General features: G+C 28.9%; 1 protein-coding gene across 2 annotated transcripts; it reads left to right on the top strand.

Moving 5' to 3' along the window:
* Window positions 1–3,168: 3,168 nt before the first annotated feature.
* Window positions 3,169–16,676, top strand: LOC111034310 (PAX-interacting protein 1). 2 transcript variants are annotated; one of them, XM_022315461.1, is made up of 22 exons: window positions 3,169–3,473; window positions 3,532–3,716; window positions 3,987–4,167; window positions 4,765–4,927; window positions 4,993–5,156; window positions 5,262–6,395; window positions 6,979–7,188; window positions 7,261–7,392; window positions 7,451–7,621; window positions 7,704–7,869; window positions 10,757–10,890; window positions 10,957–11,118; window positions 12,645–12,767; window positions 13,465–13,566; window positions 13,663–13,900; window positions 13,968–14,158; window positions 14,237–14,493; window positions 14,586–14,770; window positions 14,894–15,123; window positions 15,193–15,361; window positions 15,422–15,724; window positions 16,438–16,676. In XM_022315461.1, the coding sequence occupies exons 1-22, from the start codon at window positions 3,354–3,356 to the stop codon at window positions 16,530–16,532; spliced, it is 4,815 nt and encodes a 1,604-aa protein (XP_022171153.1). In that variant the 5' UTR covers window positions 3,169–3,353; the 3' UTR covers window positions 16,533–16,676. The 2 variants fall into 2 exon arrangements, with proteins under 2 accessions (XP_022171153.1, XP_022171154.1); XM_022315462.1 differs by lacking the exon at window positions 12,645–12,767.
* The last annotated feature ends 916 nt before the right edge of the window (window positions 16,677–17,592 follow it).

Raw genomic sequence — 17,592 nt, forward strand, 5'->3', positions numbered from 1 at the left:
TATTAATCATAAAATTGTTAAGCTTTTTGACTGATCTTTTTTTTAAACATTTGTAGAAGACAAGGCGTGATAGGTATGTCCAATTGGTAATTGGGCGGTAATAAGTGTGACCGAGAGTGATTTAAGCCTGATAAACATTGTAATAATAATATATAACACTGCAGACACTACACCACATACGTTATCTGATAAATAAAAATAACTGATTCATTACATCAATTTATCAATCCATTACAGTATGTTCCCCAAACCATTGATATACTTGTTATGTTGATACCATTATCATTTATTAATATGGTTCAATAATTGATAATTATTATAAACGACCACATAAACTATTCGGTTATCATTGACATATAAAATTTTAACATGCACTTATTTCGAAACTCCGAAAAAACTTATTCATTTTGAATAAGTCAACTTAAATCTTACTGCTTAGTACATAATTTGGTCTTAATACGTTTAAATTATAGGCTAAAACAGTATAATTTTATAGAAATATAAATATAGTCTTAAAGACATTTTATCTCTAGCTCATGAAAATGTTCTCCCCGAATTTGGAAATTTTCATATAAGTATACCTATACATTATAATTTATGATTATACAATATGGCAATACAAGATAGAACAATATATAAGTGTAAATTATTAGGTTTAAATATAAACAATTTAGGATTATAGGAAAGCTCACTCTACGAGCGGGCTAAATTTCTGATTTCTTAACGCATTTTAATACAACGCAATAATTCCATGTACAATCAATTTCTTTCACAATAAAAATGACATCAGTTCCGAAGCATAACCGGGATAAATAATAATTGATAGGTAAACAATATAAATCAAACATCAACGTATTGTGACAGTGAGATGATCAATTTTAAAATCAAAATTTATCGAAAGCAAATATCTTTGTTGTTTAATTACGTTATCTACTTAGATCTATATAAAAATATTTCAGAAGAATTTTAATTTTTTTTAATCGAAATATACAATCTATGCCGTAGACATAATAAGAATATGTGCTACAAGTAATTTCACATGTATAGGATGAGGGAAGAAACCACCCAGTGATCGCACTTCCTTTTGATTATTTATATATAGATCTTATGTATAAATTTTACTTTTTGTTTTGTTTTTTTTTTCGTTAATCATTAAGAAGATCTCTACACCTGTTTCTTTTTAGACGCCGTGGTGAGTTTCCAGGAATCGTGTGAGTTGCTAGTCCAGATATAAGAGGGTTTGGGTGAGAGGGCAGTTTATGGAAGAAACGTTTAAAGAACTTTTTGGCTTCTTCGTGTAGAGTTTTAATTTTTAAGTCGGAGTGTATAGCAAAATTTGAAACATAATAGGTGGGGCTTGGTGATGGAGCGAAGGATTTTGTTTTGAGTGATTTGTATTTTAATAAGATTTGATTTCTTGGCATTGCCCCAGAGTTGGAGTCCATATTATGTCCACATAGGCTTTATTGATGATTTGTAAATGAGCAATTTTATATTTAATATAGTATGGTTATTAGTTAATAATGCTTTAAGCAGCCGATTACGCGCGTTTAGGGCGAGTTTTTTTTCTCCTACGTGTAATGCCCAAGTGAGGCGTCGATCAAGGGTTAGCCCTGGATATTTTACCGATTGAGATGAAGAGATAGGTATATCAGCTAAGGAACTTCATGACATGGGGTAAGTGGTAAGTCTAAGTGTAAAGGTAGTATATAGCGATTTTGATTGATTAACTTCAACTCTCCATTTATCGTACCAATTTGACATTAAGTTAAGATGATGTTGAAGATTTAGGCAAGCTGAAATTGGGTCTTCATGTATTGCTATAATTGCCTTGTCATCCGAAAATTCAGCTACTGTTGAGTTTAGAGAGGTAGGTTGATCAGCGGCACATATATTAATATATTATATAGAATTGGTGATAGTAAACCACCCTGGGGAACTCCTGCATTAATGCTTGCAATGTTTGAGTAAGATGAACCAAACCTAACTTGAAAGTGGCGGTCGGTTAAGTATGATTTAATTAACAGGTAGTACGTTGGTGGAAGAAAAAGTTTTAATTTGTATAGCAGCCGTTCGTGCCAGACCCGATCAAACGCCTGAGACACGCAGGAGCAGTATTTTTTTTTTAGGAGAAAAAGTTATGGCGTCCACTAACCTGTGTAGCTAGTGTGTTGTAGATTGGGAGGCACGAAAACCTAATTGAGTGTTAGGAAGTACATTACTGGAGTATGTGCAAGGAAGGATTCTTTTTAAAATTAGTCTTTCGAATAATTTGGCGAAGAAGGGCAGGAGGCTTATTGGTCGACATGATGAAGGTAGATCGGGAGGCATTTTCAGTTTAGGGAAAAGAATGATGATTGAACATTTCCAAAGTAGTGCGAAGTGTGCCAATCTAAGGGCAATGTTAAATATAATTGTTAGTAGAACGATTGCTCTTTTTGGGAGACACCTTCCCACTTCAGCAGTGATTAAGTCATAGCCTGGGGACTTCTTAAGGCTGTATTTCTGTAAAGCAAATTTAACACCATTTGGAGTAAAAGATTTAGAAGAATTTTAAGTATGAAGTTTGAGTATTTTTAATTTTACCAATGTTTTTATTTTTTTTTAGTATACATACTTAATATCACAGAAAAATACAATATTAATATTTTGGTAAGCTTTTGTAAATCAATTTAATTTGTTTAAATTAGTTTTATAATTTATTTATATTTTATATGAATAGTTCATCTTTCATTTAACATCTTACTAGTTAACCACCTATTTACTGTATATAGTATATGGGTAAGTAGTAATTTAGATACTCACCGAATACCCTAGATATATAAAAATATGTATTTTGATGTATCTGTGCCGAATCGTAATTTGTAGCAAACAAGAATTATCACGGAAAAATAATTAATAGGTAAGTAACTCGGTCACATGTTACATTTCATTTTAAAAATATGTACATCAATTTTACCACAGAACAACATGTGATTTAACATATTGTAAATGTTAAAAATGTTCAAAAATAATAAATGATTGATAAATTGATCAAAAATAAGAACAAAAATGAACATATTTTGTAAATGGGATTATTTTTGTGATTCCGTTCGTTCTTGCTGCTGGTTACACTGTACTATACTGATAACGATTGTTTATATTTTTTTTAGGATGAAGAATAATGATAATATAGTTCGAAACTCAAAAACTTAAAAACTAGCCGAGGTACTCATGATTAAAATACCTAGTAATATTATTGCCGTGAACCATAAAGTACAAATGTAGTCACTTGTAAAATTTTCCTGAGATTATTAAAAGTCGAAACGGCGATGAAGTTCTGTTGACATTTTGTTTGAAAATCATTGTCCATAATGGATACTTTGGTAAAAGCCGACGAATCCCAAAACTCTTCCATGCAGCGGGATGGCGACAATAAACTTAAATTATTTGAAAAAATTGTCTATTTTTCTAGCGGGTCGATTGGCGACGAGGTAAGTACCGACTATTATGCACACGGAATTGTTAATTTTGGTGTTTTTAATGTTTTAGGCATTATTGGTGCTCAAAAACAGCAATGCCGAATCAACATGTTTGTTATCTGATTCAGTTACACATTGTATTGTCGGAAAAAATTATGTAGAAGCTGATGTTAGTGCTGCAAGGGAATTATATGATGTTACTACTGTAACCCCAGAATGGATCCGTATGTCTGTGTTGTGCAGTAAACTACTACCGTATCCTTTTATTTTCTGAGTTATTTACAAAGTGAATTTAATTAATTAATGAATAAGTACATTTTACAATTAAGTATGATTTTTAATTTTATTTAAAATTAAATTTTCCCAATCATATTATGTATTATATAGAAATTTGTAGGTAATTAAAATTGTTTAGTTTTACACCATAATAAACATATCAATCAATTTTTAATGAATATGTTCAATTTAGATGATACAAGTACTTGTGTCAATAATTTGTGTCTTTTTCTTAATAATTAATTATAGAACAAAACCATTTAATCCATTTGAAGATAATCTATTTAGTGGAATAAATGTATGTGTATCTCAACAGACTGCAAATGATTGTAAGATCTTATGGGCACTAGTCACCTATAACGGTGGTACTTTCCAACTAACATTGAACCTTAAGAAAACTACTCATTTGGTGGTCACCAAACCATTTGGGGTAATTATTAATTAATAATATGTCTGTAAATAGATTCATGAAAAAAAAAATAATTACTTTACTATGTATATATTTTATTAACTGTCACATTTGGTATATTTTTCTGGGTTCAGGACTTAAATCATTAGGATATTAAGAAGTTCTACAATGCTTTTTATTCGTTAATTTTTATAATTTTAATTGCTTCAAGTCCCAACCCCTGCTAATAAGTAACAATTATCAATTGTTTTTATTAATAAAAATATAATATTTAATTTATTATTATAAATATTTTATCATTTCTCAACCATTCTATAATAATTTAACTATGCATTTAATTTATATCAATACACAATGATGCAGACACAATATAATATGCTGACTGAAATAGTTTACCATAATTAGTCAGAATTAAAATGTTATATATTTTATATTTAAAAAAAAAAACTTTCTAAGTATATAGATTATAGGTGGAAAATGGTTTTTATTTATGCGACTATTTTATCCAATACTTTATGAAATTGTTTAAACATTATGATTAATTATGAATTTTATTTGTTTGTTTTTAAATTGATCAAAATATTTTATCAAAAACTGAAAAAATACTGTTTTATTTAGAAAAAATATGATGCAGTTTTATCAAGTGGTTCAGATAAGATCAAAATTGTAACACCCGATTGGATTATTGATTGCTTAAAAAACAAAGAATTGTGTCCTGAGACCAACTATCATCCTAGACTTCTTGTCATGCCCAAATTACAACCAACAAATCAATCTTTTAGTATGTTTCATAGTTATTATGTTATTTGAGAATGAAAATTGAAATTAATTTTTTTTCTGTTTTAGAATTACAAACTAGTGGCTTGTCTACAATTACTGGGTTTGCTGATTTTGATGCACCCGTTGAACAACCTGGAGGTGTTGTTCCCAAAAATCAGGGTTTAGAACAGTTAAAACAACGTTTACCATGGAATCAACCTCCTACACCACCAACATCTCAATCTGTTCATGTAATTAGAATTTTATTTGCATCATTTTTATTATATTTATTATTTCATGATTATATAGTTTAAATTGATAAATATATATATACAATTTTTTAACTTTTTTTTTAGACATCATCGTCTCAAGTAGCTCAAGGAACAGCTCAATCAAATACTACTCAACTAAAACCAATGATGTCATTAATGTCTACCCCACAACTTCAACGACTGTCACAACAACAAGTTCAACAATTGCAGTTGCAACAGCAAACACATGCTAATAATCAGCTTTTATCTCAGCAACAAATGCATATGCCTCAACAACAAAATCAATTCCAACAACAAATCCGTACTCAACAAATGCAACAATCTAAACAAATTCAGTTACAACATGGACAACAGTTGCAATATCAACCTAATCAACAACAAATGCAACAAACCCATATGCAATTGCAACAGGGACAACAAGCTCATCTTCAAATGATGCAAAAAGGTCAACAGCAAACGCTTACACAAAATCAACAACACATTCAAATGCAACAAAAAGTTCAACAGCTACAGTCTATTCCTGGCCAACAACTTCAAAATCAACAACAACAAGTCGTATTGCAACAGCAAAATGTTCAAATTCAGTCAGGTCAACAACAACAACAACAAAATGTCCAGCAACTCCAATCAAACCAACAGCCAAACCAGATACCACTGTTACAGCAACAAACGGTACAAATCCAACAGGGTCAGTTACCTCAGTTACAGCCCCAGTCTGTTCAAATTCAGCAGGGTCAGCCACAACAGCAACAAGTTCAAATGCCTCAATTACAACAGCAAACTGTTCAACTTCAACAAGGTCAACAGCAGCAGGGTCAACTAGCCCAGTTACAGAAACAAACTGTTCAATTACAACAAAATCCACAGCATTCTAACCAATTGCAACAGGCACAACAAATTCAGCCACAGCAGATACAATTTCAAACGAGTAATGGTCAACAAGTACAATTTCCTCAGCAAGTTACTCAAAATCAAAATGCTCAAGTTCACTTACAACAGCAACCTCAATTACAAAATGTCCAGTCTACACAATCTTCTCAGATTTGTATAGTATCAAATGGACAACAGCTTCAACAGGCTCAAGCTAATCCGTCAAACCAGCAACAACAACTCCTACTTCAACAGCAGCAGAGATTAATGTTTCAACAACGCATTGTGCAACAGGGTGGTGGGACTGTTTCAACTCAATGGCGAATGGCTCATCCACCATCTAATATGGTACTATTATTTAGATACATATTCTTATTAATATATTTAAATATTATTTTCAGTAGTGATCTGTGAGTATAATATATTCCACTATTCCACCTCGAGAAATTTAGATAATATATACTATAAAATATTATGTAAAAAAAACATGTTGTTTTAGATTATAAATATTTTTTTTTATACAACTAGTTTAGGGTCCTATTTTTCCATTTTAAAAAGACATTTTAGAATAAAAACTCCAATTGACGTTCAATTATAAAAAAAAACGGTATGATATACATTAAGCTATAACAGTGTATCATTTAAGACAAAGTCTTGTTGACTTAACATCTATTTAATGCAAATTATTCTACCCGCCCTATCCGATAACATAATTGTCATTTAGGTCTAAACTGTGAGTTTTGAAAGACCATCTTTAAATTTCCGGTTTTTTTAATAGTTATTACTTATTTATCAGTACTTATATTTTTAAATAAACTATTTGTGTAATTGTTATTTTTTATGGATGAACACAGTCTCGACGATTCTTGCTAGGGATCTATAATTGTTATATTATGTAATTACATGTGTGTATATTTTAATAATTTTATAGCCACGTGTTCAAGTTAACCAGCAACAATCCCAACAAATTCAACAACAACAAACCTTAGTTATTGGACAGCAACCAACAGTAAATATGAATAATGCAAATACACAACCAACTACTCAAGCTCAGTGGCCCCCACAACAAACTTTAACCATTCAAAGAACTATTCAACAGCCAATGGATCAAAGACAAGTAATATGGTCACAGCAATCTCCGGTAATTGATCACTTTTTTAAAATTCATAATTTATTTAGTAACTTAGTATTTATAAACAATAACTGTTTCTAGCATGGGCCACAACAGATGATACATATGGATGCAAAAACACACCAGCAAATACAAGCAATGAATCCAGCTGAACGATTGGCATTTATTAATAAATTAACGAAACAGAGGAACCTTGTCTTGCAACAATTTAATGTAAAATTGACACTAAATAATTCCATTAAAATCAATACAAATAATTATTATTTTATAGGCTCGCCAACAGCAAGCTGCAGGTGTGGCTGGAGGTACAAATGTTGTCAGACCAACAACAACACCCAACGGTCAGACCACTGTCATTCGTACTCTCAACCATCAACTGATATCGTCAACTGGAATGACACCAGCTCAACAAGCACAGTGGAATCAAATACGTCAACAACAAGTAATACATCTATAAAATTAGAATATCATAAATGATTGTGTTCTAAGCCATTTTGGTAGTTATAATTTTACTTTTCTTAAAGCTGTTGGCTCAACAACAACAACAGCAACAACAACAAATGGCAGGTGGAACTGTCACTACTGGATTACCAAGCAATGCAAAAACTGTTAGCAATACATTGGTGAACAATCAACAAGTTGTTCAACCACAAACTACAGTTTGGCAACAGTCACCTGTTACTGAACAAGGTTAGTAACTTAGTATTTACCATTACTTATTAATATGTTTCCAACTACTTTTACTCATTATTGATTGTTTAGTATGTATTTATCATATTATACAAATTAAATAGTAAACTAACTTGTGCATCAAAATGTATTATGCCAATCAATCTCAGGAACCAGCTGCATACCAAATCACTATAAATATGATTATCACACTCTAGATGAATATTATCATTTTCTAGTATAGATGGAGAAAATATGCATTTTGGGTGCATACATTACCATTGAAGGCTTTGCCCCCTCATGTTAGATTTTATATAATAATTGTACAGTCGTAATAGGCATAATCTGGGAAGGGGGAAATAGTGTCTTTTTACCTTATAGGTTTTTAGTTTTACCACAGTCTTTTAGCCCCCTCTCCTTCAAGAATTTACGGCAGACAGTCATCAAACCAACATCGGTTCGACTGTTTTGACCCATATCTGCATATTATGTAGATTTTTCAAATGTTAGATACAATAATGCAACTACCTAAAGTGAATTGATTTTTAAAAACAAATTCAAATTCATCAGCCTTTTTTCAAGATTATTATGGATAGTTTAGACGAGTTTTTTTTATTTTTTAAGAATTTATAGTTCAATAATTATTTAAATGTTTAGACATTTACTATAATTTAAATATCAAAAAATGATTCCCAAAATAACTATAAAAAATGATAATAAACTTGAACCATTTTACAGAATTTAATTTGGTATTTTGGTTCTTTCTAAATGTGGTACTGGTTTGTTGTAGCCCTGCCACTCAGATTTGTTATCTCCTTGTCACCCATAATAATATATACATGTTATAAATAATCTAATAATTTAACGGAAATCATTTGGTGGACCCCAACTCGGGAGCCCACACGTAAAATGTCGAGAGAATGTGAAGTTTGTTCAAATGGGGCAACAAAAAACGTAGAGGAATAGATAGATATTTTTAGACTTGTACATGGTGAAATTTATTTGGAGATCAAAACTAATTAATAGTAATGCGTTTAAAACGGTGTAAAGGATGTAGCAGAATTTTGGGAATCACAGAAAGCCTAAATATTTCTGTACATTTTTTAACATTATATTTTATATTTATACGATGTATATATTATTATGGCTGGTGGGGAGATAACAAACCTGAGGGAATCACTACCCTGTGAGCTTCAATGTTATATCTACCAAACTCGGGCCATTAATCGTTCAGTAATTTCCTACCTATGTTATGCCCCACCATTCTGGAAATCTGCTGAACCACTTCACTGTTAAACCAAAAATTACGAAATTTTGTAAATAGTATGTTCTGTACAGTAGTAGTTAAATATTCTATGAGTTATAATTTTGTGACTCCCAATACATTTATGATTAAAAAGTTAATTTAAAAACATTAACAATTTGAACAAATTGTCATTAAAACAATCACTTCAGGCGAGAGGTACCTACCAGAATTCTGGAAAGAACCAAATATTATTTTGGAAAATTTTTAGGACGTTACATGCAGTTAATAATTGATTGGGTGTATTTCCCTCCCCCCTTCCATGGGTATAAAAATGTCTAGTTCCTAGTAACATTTTGAATGATAGTTAAAAAAGTTGAAAAATGTTATTTTAATGTAATTATTTTATTTTATTTGCTCAAGATAAAATGTTGGATATTAGAATGTAAAATTCAGTTTTAGTGCAGGCCTCACATAGTTTGTTTAAGGCCTCCATTGTTGGGCTGTGTAGGGGGGGGGGCTGCTCTAGGCTATTCATTTTAATTTAGTTTGCACACTTGACATTTTACTCGTGCTACCCTCTCAAAATTTATCGTTCCTTAAACGTAGTTTACATACACCACAAATATACGGTATATACACAGAATACATGTCAATTTTAAATAATAACATATTATTTTTATGATTCTCTCTATACAAAAATACTCAGAAAAGAATATTTAGTTTTTTATATCATAACTTTTATAAATTATAAGACTTAACATGCTAAAGAGTCATATAAGTATTAGGTATGAGCATTGATTATTTATATATACTTTATAATATAATCAATGATATTAGGTACTTAGTAAATAGTAATATTTATTTATTTTAATCATAGGCCTAATTAGAAAAAAAACTCGCTGCATTGAGATTATTGTTACCTAATTGTTAGGGATAAATACCTATCAAAGCGTTCATGTAAATAGATTTGGGTTATTAACCTATGGCCTATAGGTACCTACCTACCATTGATTATAATTAGTTTAATCTGCAGGCAATTTAAATATAACTTTTAGAATATCAAATTAATATGTGTTTAATATAATGTACTATATACACACAACTATTATCAGCTGTATAAAAAAAACAAGATAAATATTTTAAATGATAATGTTAATATTATTTATAGAGTATAGGAGCTGTTTGCTTTTATTATTATATAACCTTATTTTTAAAAATGTTCAATTCTAAAAAATTGGTTTTCCCTAATTCCCATTACAAACTTACGGTAAAACCTAAAAACAATATCAATTTTAGTCTTAAATATTAATTGTAATTTTTCAATAAGAAAGTTTTAGTCAATACTCAATTCATAATATTGTAAATAGAATTCTTTCTATAATATTATAATATCAAATTTTCAATTTTCAAATTAAATATTGTTATTTGTTGCTGTTTAGAATATTTAGTTCAATATTTCCTAATTTTCTCTACAATTTTCTTACTTTGTGGAGGTTGATGGTACATTAAATTATTCATTAATATTCAACGTCAACCTAAATCCAGCAACTAAAATTAAATTAATTAAGTTTTGACTTGTGTACTTTTAAAATATAAGATAAGTAGATTCGAAGTTGAAGGTCTACGTTTGAATTTGTTACTATGATGAAAAAATGATTACAGGACATCAACAAGCTTCCGGATCTATGTCTGCTGCACAATTGGCGCAAATACATCAAAGACAACAACAACTCCAACAGTTAAGACTACAACAACTGCAAATGGATGCCTCACAAAAACAACAAACAATGCAACAGGTATCTTATCCTAAGGTGAAGTAGCAAGTGTTTGAAATCATGTTTTGATCATTGTTTTGTTATTAGGTTGCCCCTAACCAAGCACCAATTTCTGGAGCGATGCAGCCAAATGTTGTACAATCACCTCAAGTGGCTGCGGCCCAGACAATTGTTCAGCCACAGCAGACTACAGCATTACCTACAAATGAGCAAACTGAAACGCAGACGCCAAGTCAAGAACCGTTTCCAGTAAGTTCATTGTTGATTTATTATTTAATTTACATTGGACAAGTGTACATGTTATTGGGGCGATTGCTTTTTGGTGATGGACATTATTTTGGTGTTCTTGATACAATTTTGGTTTGAGATTTTCTATATTTACTTTTTAATGATACTCCTCTATATACTAAATTCTTTATAACTATACACCCACACATTATTTGTATGGATATCGTTTGGTCTAGGGGAAACCTGTAAGATATATGATGTGTTACACACTTAGGTATTTGATAACAAAACAAAAATCCGAATATGATTGATATAGGTACATATTATACAAAATATATTACACTAAAATTTATTTCGATAAGTTCAAGCTAATACATGTTTTAATTTTAATTGGAAGTAATAATTCCATAGATTACAAACATCAGAAATTTGCTTTTTGTAAACATCCTTAAGATTTCAATGAAGCCATAAATTTGTAAAATAGATGGTATACATTCTTTAACATACAGAGAATTACATGATCAATTTTCAACTTATTGAAAATAATATGTTACATACTATCATATTTATTTATGGTTTGATTTATAATTTTTTCAAAGATCTTTTGATGCTTATAATGTATTAAATCTAAAATTATTCTGTACGTTTCTTAATTTTACTAATTTGATGTTGTGGTTCTATATTAAACAATTTTCAAGTTCATAGTAGTTCTAAATATCTTCTACTCATAATTTTGTACTATTATATTTTATTTATATTATATACATGTAGGTATCTATTTTAGCTAAGTTTTTTGTCATTTATTTTATTTTTATTATTATATTCTTATATTTACATTTTATTTAACATTAATAACATACATATAAAAAATATTGTCCAATAATGTTTTGTAGATAATTCCTTAGTAAAAAAAAATAATTTTTAATATTATTTTGTTAATTACATCATTTCAAATTAAAAAATACATAATATGTAAACTACACTTTTTTTGTATTACCTATTATGTACATATATTTTTTTGAAATTGATGATTTTTGTACCTACATGTAAGATATAAAATAATTTATAATAGTTCATCAATTTAAATTTTAAAGTTTTGAATTTAATTGAGCAAGAAAATTATTCATCAACTTCAATGTTTTATCTTTTCTGATATTAAAAATATAATTTCAATAACATATCTTTTTTTATTAGAAATTGAACACGAATATTATTTTTAAATTTCTCAAACGTTTTCAAGATAATTAAAAATGCTATCTTGATCAATTAAATCTAAACTCCTGTAGTTTGTTCCATTTTTTTTTTTTTAAACCACAATTTTAGTATTAAATTTTAGTAAGTCAATATAGTCAAAGCATTATATATCACTGTTGAATAATTTCTTATAATTTATGTTATTACTAAGCTTACGATTTCAGGTGAAATCAAAATCATACGTTTTTATTGTAATATTATGTCTTAATTAATGCATACAAATATCCAATTTTTTTGGATAAATGGAATATTGCTGCTATTATGATTGCATCAAAATCATCATATTTTTCTAGCAAACATCTCAATCAAATCAACAAGCGTTGGTTGTAAACCCTAAGACCAAAACTGCGCTTGCTAATATGTTAAGTATACGTTTACAAAATGGCATATCATCGTCCACTTCAACACAGCAACAGGTAAAAAGTAAACACACGATGGACCAACGCTGTTTTGAATTTTGTCTTCGTAGACACATCTCTATGTGCATAACTTCATTCAGTCGATTTCTAATATTGAGCTAATGCATGGTCATTCTAATCTACACTATCGATAATATTGTTTAGGATATTAAAGACAGTTCAAGTATATCATGAAGTTATGATACTTCCATGTTTAAATTAATATCCTATAAATGCCAACTTTTTTGTATTTAATACTAGCAATTTTTATTGTTTTATAACTATATCTATTATATTTGTACTAATTTAACATAAACATTAATTTATTGCTTATTAATCTAATCTTATATAATTTTTAAAATATCTTATTGTTGATAATTCAATATGGTGTTTTGGTGTTGCTAACATTATGTAGTTTAATTTCTAATTATACTACAATATTAACAAAACTTGTTTATCTAGATCTACTGACTTACATAATAAATCCAATCATATTATTAGTTTAAAAAAAAAATTATATATATATATAATGATAACTTGCTAATATAATATTTAATGAATATTTGTTATTACAGCATGAGTTTGTATACAACAAATTATAACAATAATAGTTGATACCATTATTCAATAAAATAACATGCTAATATTTATATTTCAATTGTTATGTAAAAATATATGGCATACATTTATTGACCTAAATTTATGACTTTTATAGCAAATGTCTGGACAAGAAATAAGTGCTGCAGGACAATTAAGACTGATGACTGCTCAACATCATGCAGCACAACAACAAGGCAGTACTCAAGGCACATATCAGGTACATTATCAATTATCACTACAGTTATGTAATAGTATTGCATTGTAATGTATAATAAAGTAATGCATTTGTATACTTTTTTGTATGTGCGTCTAGTCTCGAACAGTTTTAAATAATGTCACCAACAATACTGCAACAAACCGTGCTGCCCAAGTAGTAAGTCGTGCAGCTGTTCAAACAGCCGTTGCTAATAAAACATTACCTGCAAACTACAACCAATCGGCTGCTGTAAGAGTTGCAGCAGTCTTGGCAAAAAGTGCTGCTGGACAAACTGTTGGTCATCAACAACTTCCTCATCAGGCTAGATTTTTCGGACACAATCCAAATCTCAAATGTACTTCAAATGCACCATCATTATATACCAATGAGAGATTAAACCATTTTTTTTCTTATATATTTAGTACCACCCGACAAGTGTTTGCTTGGTTGTATATTTTTGATTGTTGAGTATGATCGATGTCCAGATACCATAAAAGAAGTACCTACCTGGAAACAAATTATCCTGGACCACGGTGGAGAAATTGAACCATCTTACACCCTACGCCTTACACATATTCTTTGTCAAACTCAAAAGCATCCACTTGTTCAACAGGTAGCATAAAAAGTTAAAATTTAAAACTTTTATTATATTTTTTAGCAATTGTAAAAACATTGTTAAATATACTAATAGGGTTTACGTGATGGAAAAAGATGTATTACAGCCTACTGGCTTAGTGATATAATAACCAAACAACAACTTATGCCTCCTTGGTATGCCCTTCATTTTCCTACTCCATACAGTGAGGAGAGACCTTGCCGACAAATGCTGATTTCACTGACAAATTTTGAGAATGATGAACGCAATCGTGTTAAATTTATGATAGAATTGACAGGTGCTCGTGTTACATCTTACTTTTCTGCTGACAATAATATTTTAGTTACAAGAAAGTATGTACTTTTGCTATTTAAATATTTATGTCGATTCATGTTCATTTTCGATATGTTTACTAAATTCTTAAATTGTGGTTTAATGGTTTTAGATTAGAAGGTAAAAAAGTTAAAAAAGCTAGGGATATTAATCGACCAGTGGTTAATGTGCAATGGTTAAATGAAATTCTTTTTGGTCATTTATCATGTATGTATCAACCAGAGAATGTCAAGTACCAACAATTCAATCTAAACAATCCATTCAGAGTTGACTATAACTTGGTACTTCACTTAATGGGTAAGATATTGTAATATTTATAAAGTGGTTATAAAATTGGAATTTCAATAAATTTGTTGACAATTATTGAAACAATAATCATTTCTTTTTTGTCGAATTTTATATTGGTATTGTGTATAATAGGGGCATGGAAAATGCCAATTAATGTTACCCAAGAATCATATGACAGAGTACGTAATAATCATGTTCCTGCTAAAAGAAAACGGCCTAGACCAAATGCTAATTTGCCAGACCAAGAAAATAATGACTTAAGTACAGCTGATATAATCATTACAAATATCAACCCACCACCAATAGAATATCGCCCATGTGTTATGCTTTCTGGATTTGGCTTGGGAAAAGAAGAACAACGTGTATGCCATACTATTATTTGAAATATTTTAAAATGAATGATTATTATAGTTAAATGTTCTTCCTTGTAGATGGTCTTACAACTTGGTGGTACAATTGCTAAAAATTATTCAGATGCTACTCATTTAGTAATGAAAGAATCTGTTCGAACTACAAAATTTTTATGTTGTGTTTCAACTGTTAAACATATTGTGAATGCCGAATGGCTTAAGGATTCTTCTACTCAACATATGTTTTTAGGTATATTGATAAAATTATAATACATTTCTATGTTATACATGTTTAATATGTTTATTTTAGGCGAAGCAATTTACACTATTGAAGAAGTTTCTGTGGATCAGAAAGTAATTTGTAAAGTACATAAAATACTATCTAATCCAAATCGACATGAATTATTCAAAGGAAAGATATTTTATGTGACTCCCGGAGTTACTCATCCATCAGTGTTTATTGTTCGGCAAATAATAGAATCAGCCGGTGGTACAGTTGAAAAGCAAAGAAGATCATTGAGAGCTATACAAGAACTTGAACCTAACACGTATATTGTAATTGCATCTAATAATGATCTTCATTTGGTTTCTGATCTTATTCGATCATCTTATGGTGAGCAAATACTAAACATTTATGAGCTATACAAGAAGAAAATGACCTATTAACTTTTATTCTAGACAACCAGTTATTTAGTATGTCTATCTTATATTAAATTTTCGGTTCAAAATTAACCTATACAAAGAATAATATAACAGGGCAAAAGTCCTTGATTTTTTAAAATGTTATTATATACATACATACTTTCTTTACAACTATTATTATTTAATATTTTACGAATTTACGATTATCATTTTTCAATGCATGTAAAATATTATATTGCATAGAAAATGTCCTAAATTGTTATGAATATTTTTTAACAAGACAGTCCAATATGTGATCTACTTCTAAGGTTTTGTACCAATATGTTATCTACCTGATATAAATCTTTTTATCAAACATTTTTGTATTAAACAAATTAATACAAATTGTATTAATTGTGAGTTAGAAACCCAGTTTATGAAGACAAATAAACAATGGACATAATATACTATAATACATTTTCTATTAGGTCAAAAACCTCCAATTTATCGTTTCTTTCATTATTATTTGATTCTTATACATATACGATAAACTATCACATTATTAATATGTACTATATTAGTAGGTAGATTAGATTTTGATATAATTCTCAGACTAAACCCAAATAAAATTCCAGGGTAGATCATGTCTTGTACCTGTTTTTTTTTAAGCATGTAACAATTAGTAATTATATATTCTCATTTTAGGTATCTACTCTTCCGAATTCGTACTATCCGCAGTTATGACACAATATGTCAATTATGACATGGCTTATAAAAAAGCTAAAAAAATAATAAGTTAGTTACAAGAATTTACTACATTGTATATATAGTGAGGAAAGGAAGTATAATATTTCCTGTAAAAGTTTAAATTTATAATTGTTTTTTCATATTTTTTTGTTCAAATGTATAATTTAAATAAAAATTGTATCATAAAAAAATATTCACTTTAGAATGATATTTTATTAGTAATTATTGTATTGTATATTCCAAACTATTAAAATATTAATTCATTTATATACCCATATTTTCTTAATTTCTTAATATTTTTTTTCTTGTTTTTTTTTAAAAAATTTTGTATGTAAAAATAATATATTCTTTGATAACATTTTATTAATTTAGAAACATTGTCTCTTCCACAAGGGTAGGTTTAGTTATAATTCTCACACCAATTTTTGTAAATTAAATTAAATATATTTTAATTTAAAAATCTATATCTTTTGTATCAGTAATATTATTTTCATTCATACTGTTAATTTTTGAAATGTTAATAAAATATAATATGTTTAATTATGTAATGTTTTGTTTGCTTATTCTGATTCGCCAATTAGCAGAAGCAATAGTACCCATCATGGAATCATCCAAAATGTGTAGTTCAAACATTGTAACAAGTTATGTTATAATAAATATGAACAGACTTTGTTAGTAGTTGTTAAATAATATAAATACAGTATGCATATTCAAATTATTGTCTCCTCAAAACAAATTTATTTTCAGTTAAAATAACATTTTCAAAAAAAATTGTTGGGGTCTGATACAATGTATCAGTGACAGATCAATAAAAAACACGGATATACAATAGGATTTTGATGTTATTATAATATTAAATAAGGGACTTAGTTATTAGAGCACAATGTATAATGAAATAAAATGTTGGTATTCATAATATATTTTATTTTAAGATGACCTAGTAATACAAACAAAACAGAGTAAACAATGAAACTAGACCACTTCAATACATGTACAATGAATACATTTTGTGAAGTAATCAGGACATATGGTATCTGGGATGTATATTATTTATTTATAAGTTACTATTGAAGTATGCCATCCATTATTTTATAATGTAATGAACTGCTTAAA

The sequence above is a fragment of the Myzus persicae genome, unplaced genomic scaffold (genome assembly GCF_001856785.1).
Source record: "Myzus persicae strain clone G006 unplaced genomic scaffold, MPER_G0061.0, whole genome shotgun sequence".
NCBI lineage: Eukaryota > Metazoa > Arthropoda > Insecta > Hemiptera > Aphididae > Myzus > Myzus persicae.

Bases quoted from the DNA above. Each gene is read 5' to 3' on its own strand.
- LOC111034310 (XM_022315461.1), top strand. From the start codon at position 3,354: ATGGATACTTTGGTAAAAGCCGACGAATCCCAAAACTCTTCCATGCAG. The intron at 14,494-14,585 runs GTATGTACTTTT...TAATGGTTTTAG, and splicing joins AATATTTTAGTTACAAGAAA to ATTAGAAGGTAAAAAAGTTA. The intron at 14,771-14,893 runs GTAAGATATTGT...TGTGTATAATAG, and splicing joins CTTGGTACTTCACTTAATGG to GGGCATGGAAAATGCCAATT.